The sequence below is a fragment of the Mesitornis unicolor genome, unplaced genomic scaffold (assembly GCF_000695765.1).
Source record: "Mesitornis unicolor isolate BGI_N332 unplaced genomic scaffold, ASM69576v1 scaffold5401, whole genome shotgun sequence".
In the NCBI taxonomy this organism is placed as follows: domain Eukaryota; kingdom Metazoa; phylum Chordata; class Aves; order Mesitornithiformes; family Mesitornithidae; genus Mesitornis; species Mesitornis unicolor.
In genome coordinates this window covers 42,372-55,819 of record NW_010164330.1, presented here as the reverse complement: position 1 = coordinate 55,819, position 13,448 = coordinate 42,372, and the positions used below count along the sequence as shown (strand labels likewise).

The following is a 13,448-nucleotide window of genomic DNA, read 5'->3' as shown; positions in this document are numbered from 1 at the left end:
AAATCCTTCTCCCACCCCCACTGACAATTACATCACCTGAGGCTCTGCAGAGCAGCACTCTGGAAAAGTCCCAGTCTGGACACAGCAGCCGGTGGGAGTGGGATGCAGGAACTGGATTCAGGAACACACAAATCATGATCGGAGGCAGACAAACTAACAAGGTTCTGCTTGAACTTCAGCCATTGCAGAAGCAGAAGAAAGTAGAGGGCAGAGAAGGGGCCAAGACCCTCGTGGTCCCTCAGCTTTGTACTGAGTATGACATATATGGGATGGAATACCAGTTTTGGGTCCGCTCCTCCCCGCAGGTACAGATATGGCACATGTGGTGAGACAGTGGCCTTGTCATTGTTTACATAACATACAAGCATTTATCACCTGTAGAAGTGAACACTGTCTGGAAAAACATGCCATTTTAATATCAGTAATAATAAAATCAGGCCCATTATGCCTTGATTACAATATACAAGTAATTTTAGAGACTCACCGAAACAAGTGTTCCTGTTCTAAAACAGTTGAAAACTGAACATTTCTGAGAACTCATCTCTGATTCAATAGTTAGGCATGTGCTCATTCCAATGATATTGGTGCTATTGTTCACATGATTGAACAATTGACTCATCAAAAATAGATTTATCTTTACCTTGTGAAATCTCAAGCAAACTGAGAGAGCTTAGCGTTTCATAGAATTACAGAATCAGAATCATTAAGGTTGGAAGAAACCTCTAAGATCATCAGATTTATTTCTGTTTGTCTTTCTGTGCATGTTGAAATAAATATGTCATGTTTATGAGAGGGACTAAATAATACCAGTGCCTTGGATTTATACCCACTTTATTTCACAATGTTTGGCAGTATTTGGTGGAGGGATAGAATTTGAATAAAAAGAGAAAAAGGTTTGAAAGTGTTCAGATTCTCAGAACAGCCTGTGGCTAACCAGTCATGGGTATATGATTATTTTTTCCCTTGGTTTTTATTTTTCACTTCTTCCCTATATACTTAAAATCATATCTATACTTTATGGAGGTACAATAGAGGATATCCTTGTTGATACTTTATTTCTCTGGTGGAGGAGTTGAACAGGATGTAGAATCTCTTTTGTTTTAGCAAGAAATGGCAGAAGCAATGATAAGCTTTCCATGTTTTGAAGAACTGGTATATTCAACTAAAATTTAGAAGTGGTTTTTAAGATCAAAGAATTTTCTGGAGTCTAAATAACCAGCAGATTTCAAAATCCATATAGCAATATTTATTCTGGTAGTAACTATCCATATTAACACTTTGAATGTAGGGAGAAATGATGACTAGTTTTCCCCAAGTTCCAACAACTTATTTAACCTTTTTTTGCTATGTTCCTGTATGTGTAGTTTCATATCATGTTGACATCATTGGACAAAAAAAATTAAAAATCTATTCTAGGTAATGGAAAACAGGTATTTATTGTAATAAAAACAAGTCTTCTGAAAAGAGGAAGTTATTACAGAATTATGAAATTATTGTAACTGCTTAAGGATAAGTATTCAGCTCAACCGTATCTATTGTTTACCATTGCTAATTAGATCTTAATCACACTTGTGCCATTAGGGAAGTTTAGATTCCATTTATGTAGAGGGAGATCCTGAAATAGGGAATAATGTACCTGAAGTACATTATTCAACCTGACTATAAATTAATAAATATATTTGAAAAGTTCAATTGACTTTATATGAAATATTCTTTAATGTCTGCTTAAGTGGAAATTGATGTTCCCGGACCTCCACCTTGTCACATGTGAAACTAAGTTGACTTTGGATGTTTCAGGTACTTCTGTGGTGCAAGTTACAGCTACTGATGCCGATGACCCCTCATATGGGAACAGTGCCAGAATAATTTACAGCATACTTCAGGGACAGCCATATTTCTCTGTGGAACCAGAAACAGGTCAGGAAAATTGTCACTATTTCCATTTTCCATACTTTATCTTTCATTTTAAAAACCTTAGATCACCTGAAAAAAAATTTAAAAATAACTGAAATAATATTTATTTTATGCTTTTTTCCCATCATAATTTATAATTCTTATAATAAATATAAAAACTTAAGAGTTATTACAGCTGACATCATGAAACATAAGTAACTTTACAGTGGTACTATTGATTGCTTAAGGTTCTATGTAACAACATTTCTGATAAAAGCAAGAATAAAGCTTTGTGTACTAGAAAATGTTGTTCTTTTTTTCTTAATGATTGTACTTGGACTAATAAAAAGTGTTCTTTCTACTCATAAATGTTGTGCATAAATATTTTGAATAATTTTTAGCATGAAACTGCAAAGGGAGCTGTGATACAGAACTAATGTTTGTTCAACAAACAGCCTGAACTGAAGATTATATATAAAGCTTATGAACAGAAATTTGTATTTTAAAACATGAAATTAATAGTTTAGAAATATATTTCACAGACTAATACAAAAAATATGCAGCAGATTGCTGCCTGACAAAAAATAGACTATTAACAATTTCTGATAATTCTTTCTTTATTTAAGGCATCATCAGAACTGCTTTGCCAAACATGAACAGAGAGAACAGGGAGCAGTACCAAGTAGTTATCCAGGCAAAGGACATGGGAGGCCAGATGGGTGGATTATCAGGGACCACGACCGTGAACATCACTTTGACTGATGTCAACGACAATCCACCTCGATTCCCCCAGAGTAAGCTACATTTAATTGTTGCCTTGCACTGTAAGAGCTTCAAACTAAAGAGTTAAGCAATCACCATCTGGTTTAATTTAGAGTAAATCTAGATTATGGAGCACACATGAACAAAAGGCTTAGGTACTGATTTATTCACTATTATTAAAGCACTATATTAAATGTTACAGCATTTGTTTCTTAGGAAAACAGTTGCATGGTCAAATATAACTACAGCAAACCTGGAATATTTGCCAGTACTATGGGAAGGGGTTGTAGTGGACTCATAAGAGCATTAGAGAAATGTTTTTCTTTTCCCTTACCTATTGCTTAAATCCTATGCCCCTACTGGAAAATAAAACATGTAGTAATTCTAGATATGCAGAAATGTTTGAATTCTACTATCTACTTAAATATTTAATCATGAAGAACCTCAAAAAGAAGTTACTTTAAGGCAATCAAGCAGATTTGTACTTTTTCAGTTACAATATGACAAAACCTAATAGAAAATTTCCTAAAGTAAATTAAATGTCATTTAACTTTTGGTTTTTTACATCTTAAGTTTACCAAAGCTTTTTATAATGTTCAGCTATCAAAACTTTATATCCTCAAACCAAAATATAAAAAACATTATTTGTCTGCATGTAATATAGAAATATTAAGCTATGTAACATCAAACTTGTTAAAGGTTAAGCATATAAAATACATTTGAAGCCTTTTATATGTACTGAAGTTGTAGCATTTTTAAGATGGTTTGGACATTCTTAATAGCTAAAAGATTTACACTATCCTAACCACCTACATTTTCTTCTGTATAACTCTACTGAATCCAGCAGTTACTGATGATCAGCCTTCAGGCTCAAAATAACACAATCAAATGATTCTGAATTTGACATGCTTTTTATAACACAATTGAGTACATAATTCTGTTCAGTTTAATATTGTAGTTGATATATATGTGTTTAGCTAAGATGTTTATTAGCGTGTGATTTCATATACAGATTCAAAATTTGAAAAGCATGAACAACTGCGTACTTACAGATTGTGGATTTGCACACAGGATCTATTCTGGACAGAATTTATTGTTCATTTGCCATTTTCTGTTCTTACTATTTCCACAGGTTATTGATTTATTATTTGTCTTGTTTCCATTTTTATGTAGACTCTTATGGTAATTCCAGTGCTGTGTGGGTGAGGAATGCTGTATTACTCCTCTCTGGATGTATTGAGGAAGACTATTCAAAGAAGTGTCATGTTCAAAGCTTTACAGGAAAGCTAATTTCAACAGTTAAATTTGACAGTGTATAAGCATCAAAAATGCTTATTTATGTTCTTCTCTTTTTTTCCCCCTGCTTTCTTAGACAGTGTGCTAAATTAATACTGAGAATCAACTTTCTAGACCATTTTACATGACTTATCTGGCAGTCCAATGTCATATCTAAGACACATGAGGATGTGATGTGGCATCCCATGTGTGCATTTTTCTATTAATGTCAGTGTAAATTAGATGTGACCTTTACTTTAAATAAACTTTTTTCTTTTACTCTCATATGTTATTTCTGTTGTTGTTTTGTTTTGTTTTTCTTTCTACTTTATTTCTGCCAATAGCTTTGTTAGATATAAATGCATGTTTCACTGGAAATAAAAATAGACACATTTAGAAAGTGGACTTACTTGACTAGATATATGAAAGTAAAAATAGCTACTGATTTCTTAAAAAATCTTTGTACTTAATCTTAAAATGCAAATAGACATTATAATGGCTCCTAATTTTTATAGACTTCAATGAGACTACTGGAGTAATGTTTAAGTTAAATTATTCGTATTCATTCCATTAATAAAAACCAGATATGTATTAGGTTCATGAGACAATCATTCATATCAGTTTTATAAATTACCAGTAAAAATATTAGAAGATCCGTTATGTTTTCACAGGACTCAGCATATTACAACTACATGTTTCAATAACTTGTTTCATAACAGATTAAACTTCTCTCACAAGTAACACAGAATTGTGGAAAATTCTAAATGTTTTATTTTACCATACTTTCTCAGAAATACCTCTAAAAACAAAAGAGCCATTAATTCCTCTGTTGTTTAGCTCTCTTGTTTAGGACTCTTCAGAATATTATTCTCCTTTCAAAGATATCTTGAAAACCATATAGGTAGCAGCAGATTTTCTTCTGAGGAAACATGATAAAATGTAAAATATTATCAAAGTTCTGCACAGAAAGTACATCAAAGACCTCAGATATTGGATCTGTATTTCAGCTGTAATTTATCCAGGTGTTCTGAGAAGTAAGGAGATGGTGTTGACCAATGATAAATGGAAAATGTGGTTTATGGACTTAGAAGCCTGAGACTGGCTGAAACTCAGAGCATCTGAGTTATAGCAGCCCTTGTCTCCTCTGAGATTTAGCCTGTATGAAAATACCTCTCTAGAGATTTAGACTCTATGAAAATACCTACCTTTACATTATGTGCTTATTCAAGAGTAAATAGGAAGAAGGATAAACATGAATAAGATTGCTTTTTCATTCGTTATGACTGACAGAAGTATTTCCAGACACAAGTGTGTCGACTTTAATCTTCCATCAGATTTCCGCTCTTCTTAGTGTATGGAAAAGCTTTTCTTTTCCTTGATCCTCCCATTTTTATTCCTGACAGGCAAATGAAAGAACATCACTCACTGGAGTAAATGCAAACAGGAAATTACTCTGTGAAAGAAGTGAGAGAAAAAGGATTGACAACAGAGTTTTGCAAGAATAATTCTAGTTTCATGTAGGTTGTGTTCTGATACAGTGTCTAAAGCTTCACTGCATCCCATATTTAGTGCATTAAATGTCTTCAGTAACATTAATAATAAAATGAAGTGTCTCATACGACAGTAGAGATTTCTGTAGATGGATAGGTTAGACATAAAATTATCTGTCAGATTATGGGTTTCTGACTATTTTCACTTTCTGTTTCCACTACTCTATTAGCAGTTCAAGATATGAGCTCTTACCACTTTGTAGACTAAATTAATAAGTTGTGTATTGCAGTGAGAGTCAAATTAGTATCTACAAGCCATAGCTTGGGGATGTGGTTTTAAACACTGTAACAAAAATGTGGGGAATAGTTGACACACTATAAAACTAATTATAACATATAAATATTAATTGGGAAAAAAATGTGGTTTTTCACTATAGTTTTACATAACACTGCATAAATACTAAATGGGAGCAGACACTATTTTTTATTCTGGTTTTTTTTTTCAACCATTAGGCGATTACAGAGAGATTATATAATAACATAGCAAAGTACACAGATTTAGGAATTAGAGAAAGGTAATGAAAATGTCAGAGCAAATGCAAGATAAATCACTGGATTGAAACACCAAAATGTAACTGAGCAAAAATGAATTAATATAAATAGAGTGTGGAATGTGTATGGCCATAAAATAGTAATTCTGCAGCTGTATATCAGTTTTATATCAAAAGCTGCTTAAGTAAAATTATATGAAGAAATTAAATTTCAATATTTTTCATTCAATGATTAATTACAAACTATATGTGAATATGTGGGTTTTTTAATTTTGCTTCTTTATTTTTTCTTTTTTTCTTTTTTTTTTCTTTTTGAGGTTTGGCAAGCTATAACATAATGGAAAGAAAAAACTAGTTCTGTAGGATGAGAGAAAGTCAAATGTCCCAGTGAATAATAGGGGTTTCTTTCAGTGAGCGTTCCCAAAACCAAAACCACTTCCTTTGTCACTCAGTAGCTGTCATGTAATGTACTCTATTAAAAGACACTGGTAATCCTCAAGTGACTCACTTGTGCTTTCCCAAAGGTATAAGATCAAGTTGCCAGTGCCCTTCTTGTACTGCCTTGCCACTGCTCTTTTCCCGTGAATCTTCCTCATCGCACAAATCTAATAGCTGCCCTTTTGGATAAGCTGTTCAACTTTTTCGCATTGTGGCTGCTGGCCTTACTGATTCCACTTTTGTGTTGCTGTTAACTGAGCTGTCTTCCAAAACACATTTTACTTAGGAAGTTATTAAGTGAAACAGCAGATCATAGAACACTTAACTAAGGGCAGAGAAGAAAATGTTTTTCAGTAGTGCTTTGGTTACTTAAATTTCATCTGGAATGACATCTATATCTGCATTCACTTTAAAATAATCTTCTGAGAATTCTTCATAGTGTATTGTGTGTCCCACATGTTTTCCTACTGTATGTTCTGACAGATGGGACCAGAGATCTCAACCCTTATTTACGGTTTTCACAGTAAGGCTAGGACACAGAATAGTAAAATGTATGGTAAGCCATTTATTTCAATTTATTGCAGCATGTCTGAATGATGGCAGTTTTATTCCTATGTATTTTTTATCAGCTGTATGGCACCACATGAAATTATACTACTGAGATAGTTTTTAACACAAAACCAATATTGCAATGTTCATAAGCTTTAGTTGAGTACGAATTAACTACTTTAACAAATATAGACCTTCTGCTTTTGGATTTTCAAAAAACTATCCCTGCATTAAGATGTCATTCAATTTTATTTAATATTGTGTCTGACTATCTAATTTTGAAAGTTGAAATTGCTTAGAACTGGCCAGTGAAGTCAGGGAGTTCTGTTGTTTGTATTGCTTCCATGATAAAATAGACGTAAAATGTATCCCAAAGGATTTATCTTAGGTAATAAGGGGAAAAAAAGCAGAGTGAAACCTGAAAAGAACACAGAGCAGTCTTTCCAGATGGTGTTTCAGGAATGACATAGACAAAATGGCTTCTACAGGTATGTCAATCAAAAGGAATATTAAAGAAACTGTGTGTTCCCCCACCCCATCCTGATGAGCAACAATGGCAAGATAGTGACAACTAGCAAGATCTCTCCTTACACCTGCTGAGTTGAAGGACTGTGAGATGGGGACGAGGGGGACAATGTGCCTCCCACTGTAAGGAAAGACAAAGTTCATGATCATCTGAGAAACTTGAATGTACATAAGTACACAGGACCTAATGAGATGTATCCCAGAATTCTGAAGGAATTGATGTCATTGCCAAGACACTCTCTGTGATATTTGAAAAGTCATGGCAGTTGGATTAAGTCCCTGGTGACTGGAAGAAAGGAAACATTACACCCATTTTAAAAGAGGGTAGAAAGGAGAACCCTGGAAACTACTGACCTGTCAGCCTCACCTCTGTGCCTGGGTAGATACTCACAGAAACTCTGATAAGGTACATGGAGGACAGAGAGGAGATTCGATATAGCCAGCATGGCTTTACTAGGGGCAAGTCCTGCCTGACCAACCTAGTGGCTTTCTACAGTGGGGTAACTGCATCAGTGGACAAGGGAAGAGCTATGGATGTCATCTATCTGTATTTCTGCAAGGCCTTTGACATGATCCCCCACAACATCTTTCTCTCTAAGTTGGAGAGCTATGAATTTGATGGGTGGACTACTCAGTGGAAAAGGAATTGGTTGGATGATTGCAGCCAGAAGGTAGTGGTCAGTGGCTTGATATCCAGATGGAGAGGGGTGACAAGTGGTGTCCCTCAAGGATCCACACTGGGACTAGTGCTGTTTAATATCTTCATTTGATGATATAGACAGTGGGATTGAGTGCATCCTCAGCAAATTTGGAGATGACACAAAACTGAGTGGTGCAGTCGACATGCCACAGGGATAGGATCTCATCCAGAGGGACCTAGAAAAACTGGAGAGGCAGGCCCATGTGAACCTCATGAGGTTCAACAACGCCAAGTGCAAAGTCTTGCATCTGGGTAGAGGCAATCCTCATTATCAGTACAGTCTGGGGGATGATGTGATAGAGAGCAGCCCTGAGGAAAAGGACTTGGGGGTACTGGTGGATGAAAAGCTGTTGACATGAGACAACAATGCATGCTCACAGGCCAGAAGGCCAGTCACATCCTGGGCTGCATCAAAAGAAGCATGGCCAGCTGATCAAAAGAGGCGATTCTGCCCCTCTACTCTGCTGTGGTGAGACCTCACCTGGAGTACTGCATCCAGTTCTGGAGCCCTCAGTACAAGAAAGATGTGGAACTGTAGGAGAAGGTCCAGAGGAGGGCCACAAAAATGATCTGAGGGCTGGAACACCTCTCCTATGAGGACAGGCTGAGAGAGTTGAGATTGTTCAACATGGAGAAGAGAAGACTGCAGAGAGGCCTTATATTAGCTTTCCAGTACCTGAAGAGAGCTTACAAGAAAGCCGGGGAGCGACTGTTTACAAGGGCACGTAGCGACTGGACAAGGGGCAATGATTTTAAACTAGAGCATAGTAGATTTAGATTAGACATTAGGAGGAAGTTTTTTACTGTAAGGGTGGTTAAACACTGGAACAGGTTGCCCAGTGAGGTGGTGGAGGACTAATCCCTGGCGACATTTAAAGCCAGGCTTGATGGGGCTCTGAGTGACCTGATCTTGTTAACATTGTCCCTGCTCACTATAAGGGGATTGGACTAGATGACCTCTAAAGGTCACTTCTAACCCAACACATTTTATGATTCTATTAAAAAAACATATAGTTTAGTTTATTCTTTTTTGAGATAGGAGAATAGAGGTCCTTTTCAAACCTATCTTTCTATGAATTTGTTTTTCTACAATTTTATTTTTCAATCTTCTACCTAAAGATTTCCCTTGCATAGTTGTCTGCCTCACATTTTGCTCATCCTCTTAGAATTCAATGGCAAGTTCTCTAGAATAAAAGACACACAAAAATATGTAATCAGCTACTATGGGACACAATGTTACTTATTGAATGTGTAATGACTTACAGGGCTCCTGAGTGGTTCTTTGTCTCTTTGACAGGTACCATCCATCTCCGCATTCCTGAGTCCTCCCCAGTTGGGACAGCCATTGGCAGCGTCAAAGCCACAGATGCAGACACTGGAAAAAATGCAGAAGTAGAGTACAAAATTATAGATGGTGATGGGACAGATATGTTTGATATTGTGACACAGAAGGACACACAAGAAGGCATCATAACAGTGCGAAAGGTGTCTGTTAACAACATCCGCTAAATTATATTGGTGTCAATGTTATGCCACAAATGTTCATTGGAAGAAAGTGCTTAGATCACTAAGTTCTAATTGCTTATCACTTGCATGTATCCCCTATCAGTGACTGAACAATACAATTTCCTTTTAAGATGAACTGGAAATAACAAGTGGTAACAATATCTGAGACACAGTGTAGGTTTGAAACATTATTGCCAGCAAAGTATGTGAAAAATGAACCATCCCCAATGTGTTAGTACTAATTATCTCTGTGATTCAATTAGACTTTTTTAGTATTCATGTAATCTATTTTCTTCAGCAAGCAATACGCAGACCACTCACTACTGAGGGACATAGGTTTTCATTATCTAGGACTTTCTCATAAACTTAGGTGACCAGTGTACACCAGAACACAAACACATTCATGGAAGCAGAGTCACAAGCTATATTGTTTTGTTCCAGTTTGCAGCACATCAGCTGATTAGCACACAAACAGTGAGTGATGATGGTGTCCCTGTTTCAGAGCTAGCTTTAGTTCCGCCCCCTATCTTGCATGTCAGAGCACTTTCAGAAGTGTAAGATCTCACACTTAGCAATGCCATTCTCCTGCTCCTCAGCAATTTTCTTTACAGAAGTCCCTCAGTCCTTTTCTCTGGGATTTGTAGAGATCTTTCTATAGAGTTCAGGCAGCATCTCTAACATAAAGCATTTTTTTGTATTAGCTTTTAAAACAAACATCCTTAATCATAGAATAATGAATTAAACACTACTATAAACTATGTCTCCACATCTCTTGATAATGGCAACCAAAGAAAATACAGTCCTGCAAAGTTCAGACTGTGTTCCTTTTTAATGTCCATGTTCTATGTTCATAGTCAGAATTGTAGTTTATCTAGGAAGGAATTTAGCAACAAAGTTTGGGGCTCAATATTTTTCCTTTTCCTAGAAGTTCATTAAGACTTCTCTTGAGATGCTCTTTTCTTGCTTGCTTCATTTTTTTTTCACACAGACTGTTACTATATTAAATCAATACTGACTTGAAAAAAGGGTCTAATAACTGGATCAAGCATAAAAAATTCATAAGTTATAACATAGCAGCTCCAAAAATGTCACCACTAAATGTTCATTAGAACAAGATCTTCTCATTTTGTCATTAGGCATCTGACACACTTTGCAAGTTTTCAGGATGCTTTCTCATATGATAAATAAGTAGCTTATTTGGACAGCATATACAACAGCATTCACTAGCAAGGAAGAAGATATGCTCAGTTTGTTAATTTAGGAAGGTATTATTTATTTTTTTATTATTTAGCCACGTGGACTGTAATTTCTGTTTTCAATTATGAATAACTACAAATAGCTGGTGCTTCTTCACTGACCCCTTAAATCACTAAGCCTGAATTTAATATATGCTGCAAAATAACATTTTCTATACAAGTTCTCACAGTCAAAATAATTGCTTTGGCACAATTTCATATATTTGGGCAACAGTTTTGTTCATTACCAATATATTAATTATTATTATTGTATTAATTATTACCAATAATATATTGGAATACTTGTATAATCCACACATTTTTTATCTGTGTTTTGCAGCATAGCCTGAAGAGATGTCCAAACTGGATGTGAATGTACTAGTAGCAAGTTAACTACATCTCCATGGTGTACCTTCTGGCAAATTAAGCCAGCTAATTAGAATAAAGCAAGACTAATATAGCTTTGCTTCTAGGCTTGAAGCCAGCATACCTTAACAGTTACATGCTGTATTCTATAGAAACACCAATAGTCTCAGATCTAGCTTAAACAGCAGCACTATGCTATATTTCTCAATTATATTAATAGATATTCTCTTCTGCTCTAACTACATTTTTTAGGGGGCAGTGGGGAAACTCATTCTTTCACTGGGCGGCATCTTTCTGCTCTTAAATAGAAAATTTAAATTTCTAGGCTGTCAGTCTGGCATCTTTCATGAACATCAATTTTTATTTAAAAGCAGTTAGGCAGAAAATCCAAGTGTTATACCACCCATTTTGATGAATGAAAACCACTAGTTTGATATCTACCTGAGATTTTGGGGGAGCTAATGAAATCATTGTGTCAGAAAGGTAAATTCTCATCTTGCTCATTTCCTCAGTATCATTAATTAGCTAAAACATTTCATCTATGACAGAAAAAGTTAAAGGAATAGAGTTTCTTTTCTATCCAAAATGGTTTCTATTTATAACCTTGAACCTTTCATCCTTCCATTTTAAAAATGAACTGCTGACAAAATGTCAAATCTATTAAAAAAAAATCTCTCGTGTTGGATTCATTAAATTAAATGAAAAAGAACAAGATTAAGGTATTACTGTTTCTGTAGATATAGAGAACTTTGACACACATCCCCTCCTAAAAAAACCAAACCAAACCAAACCAAAACAAAACACCAACAGCTTAAAACACTCCTGATATTTAAGGCTAGATACATTTGTTTGACAATAAGGATGCTCAGTCTGTTATAAGTATTAAGGCATTCATAGTATTTCCTGAGAAACAGTAGTATTAAATCCCTTGTTCTGAAATGTCAGTGTTTCAAGTCCATATTCCAAGTATTTTAAATGCTTATATGATTGTTTCAAATCCATATTCTTGTGAAGCAGCTGCAAAATTCACTAAATCATTGGTAAATTTGCACTGATAATATTTTGTCATTAGTGCTATGAGAATTCAAATAATATTTAGGAAGAGAAACTGCCTCTAAAACTAAGGGAAATTTCTTACTGGAGCAAGTGAACCCTGTGCTGTGAAAAGTATGAACTGTATGGGGTTTCCCTCAACCCAGGACAAGTCTAGCAAGAATTGTGTCCTCTTCAGTTTCCATAAATTATATAGCTCAAAATCTGTCAATATGTATTTTAATAAATTTTATAATCATCTTAATTTTTAGCCACTGGACTATGAGACAAGACGACTTTATACCTTGAAAGTAGAAGCTGAGAATACTCATGTGGATCCACGCTTCTATTATCTGGGGCCCTTCAAAGATACAACTATCGTGAAAATCTCTTTAGAAGATGTAGATGAACCTCCTGTCTTCAGCAGATCTTCTTACCTTTTTGAGGTGCATGAAGATATTGAGTTGGGTACAATAATAGGAACGGTAATGGCACGGGATCCTGATTCAGCCTCAAGTCCGATAAGGTAATAATCCAGTCTCTGTAAACACATCATTTGTTAAATAAATTAAGAGAAATAGTAATACAACATGAATTTTCACTTACGTATTGTGCACAGGAAGAAGATGTTAATGGTTTGTTTGTTGTTTTTTTTTTTTTTCTCTTACGTATTAGTGTCCCAGAAATAGATGGAATTGAGCATTATGCTATCTGTAAGCCTCTGGAAATAACCATTCACTTGCACACAAGAGACACAGGAAATGTTTTCTAGTACTTCCAATCTCAAAAAACTTATAAAATTACACATTGATTTCAAGTAGGCTCTTCAAGCCTACTTGATTCACACTGTGAAAAAGTGCCAAACCAGTCTATGGCCCAGGAAGTGCAGAGAGCTTTTCTAATGCTTACTCTGGTCAGTCCTGGAAAATATGCAGTGCTGATCTCACCTGTTTTGGTTGATGCCGTCTGCTTTGTAGACTTACCAGAGTGATTGCAATACAGAGAAAGATAATTTTATTCTGTGTTCAAATTAAAAGAAATTAGACATTAAAACATTAATATTAAAAAAAATATTTTCTGTGTCTAAAAATAGATGCTGCTACTTCACATCTAGCTGAATGTACTA

At 35.3% G+C, this 13,448-nt stretch overlaps 1 protein-coding gene across 1 annotated transcript in view; it reads left to right on the top strand.

The window, feature by feature from the left end:
* Positions 1-1,797: 1,797 nt before the first annotated feature.
* Positions 1,798-13,448, top strand: part of CDH10 (cadherin 10, type 2 (T2-cadherin)) — a gene marked incomplete at its 5' end in the record, with an annotated part of 28,717 nt that continues 17,066 nt past the window's right edge. Inside the window, 4 exons of the mRNA XM_010194267.1 lie at positions 1,798-1,917; positions 2,520-2,687; positions 9,481-9,668; positions 12,595-12,848. Of these exons, the coding sequence (XP_010192569.1) occupies positions 1,798-1,917; positions 2,520-2,687; positions 9,481-9,668; positions 12,595-12,848 (730 nt within the window). The remainder of the gene's footprint in view (positions 1,918-2,519; positions 2,688-9,480; positions 9,669-12,594; positions 12,849-13,448) is intronic.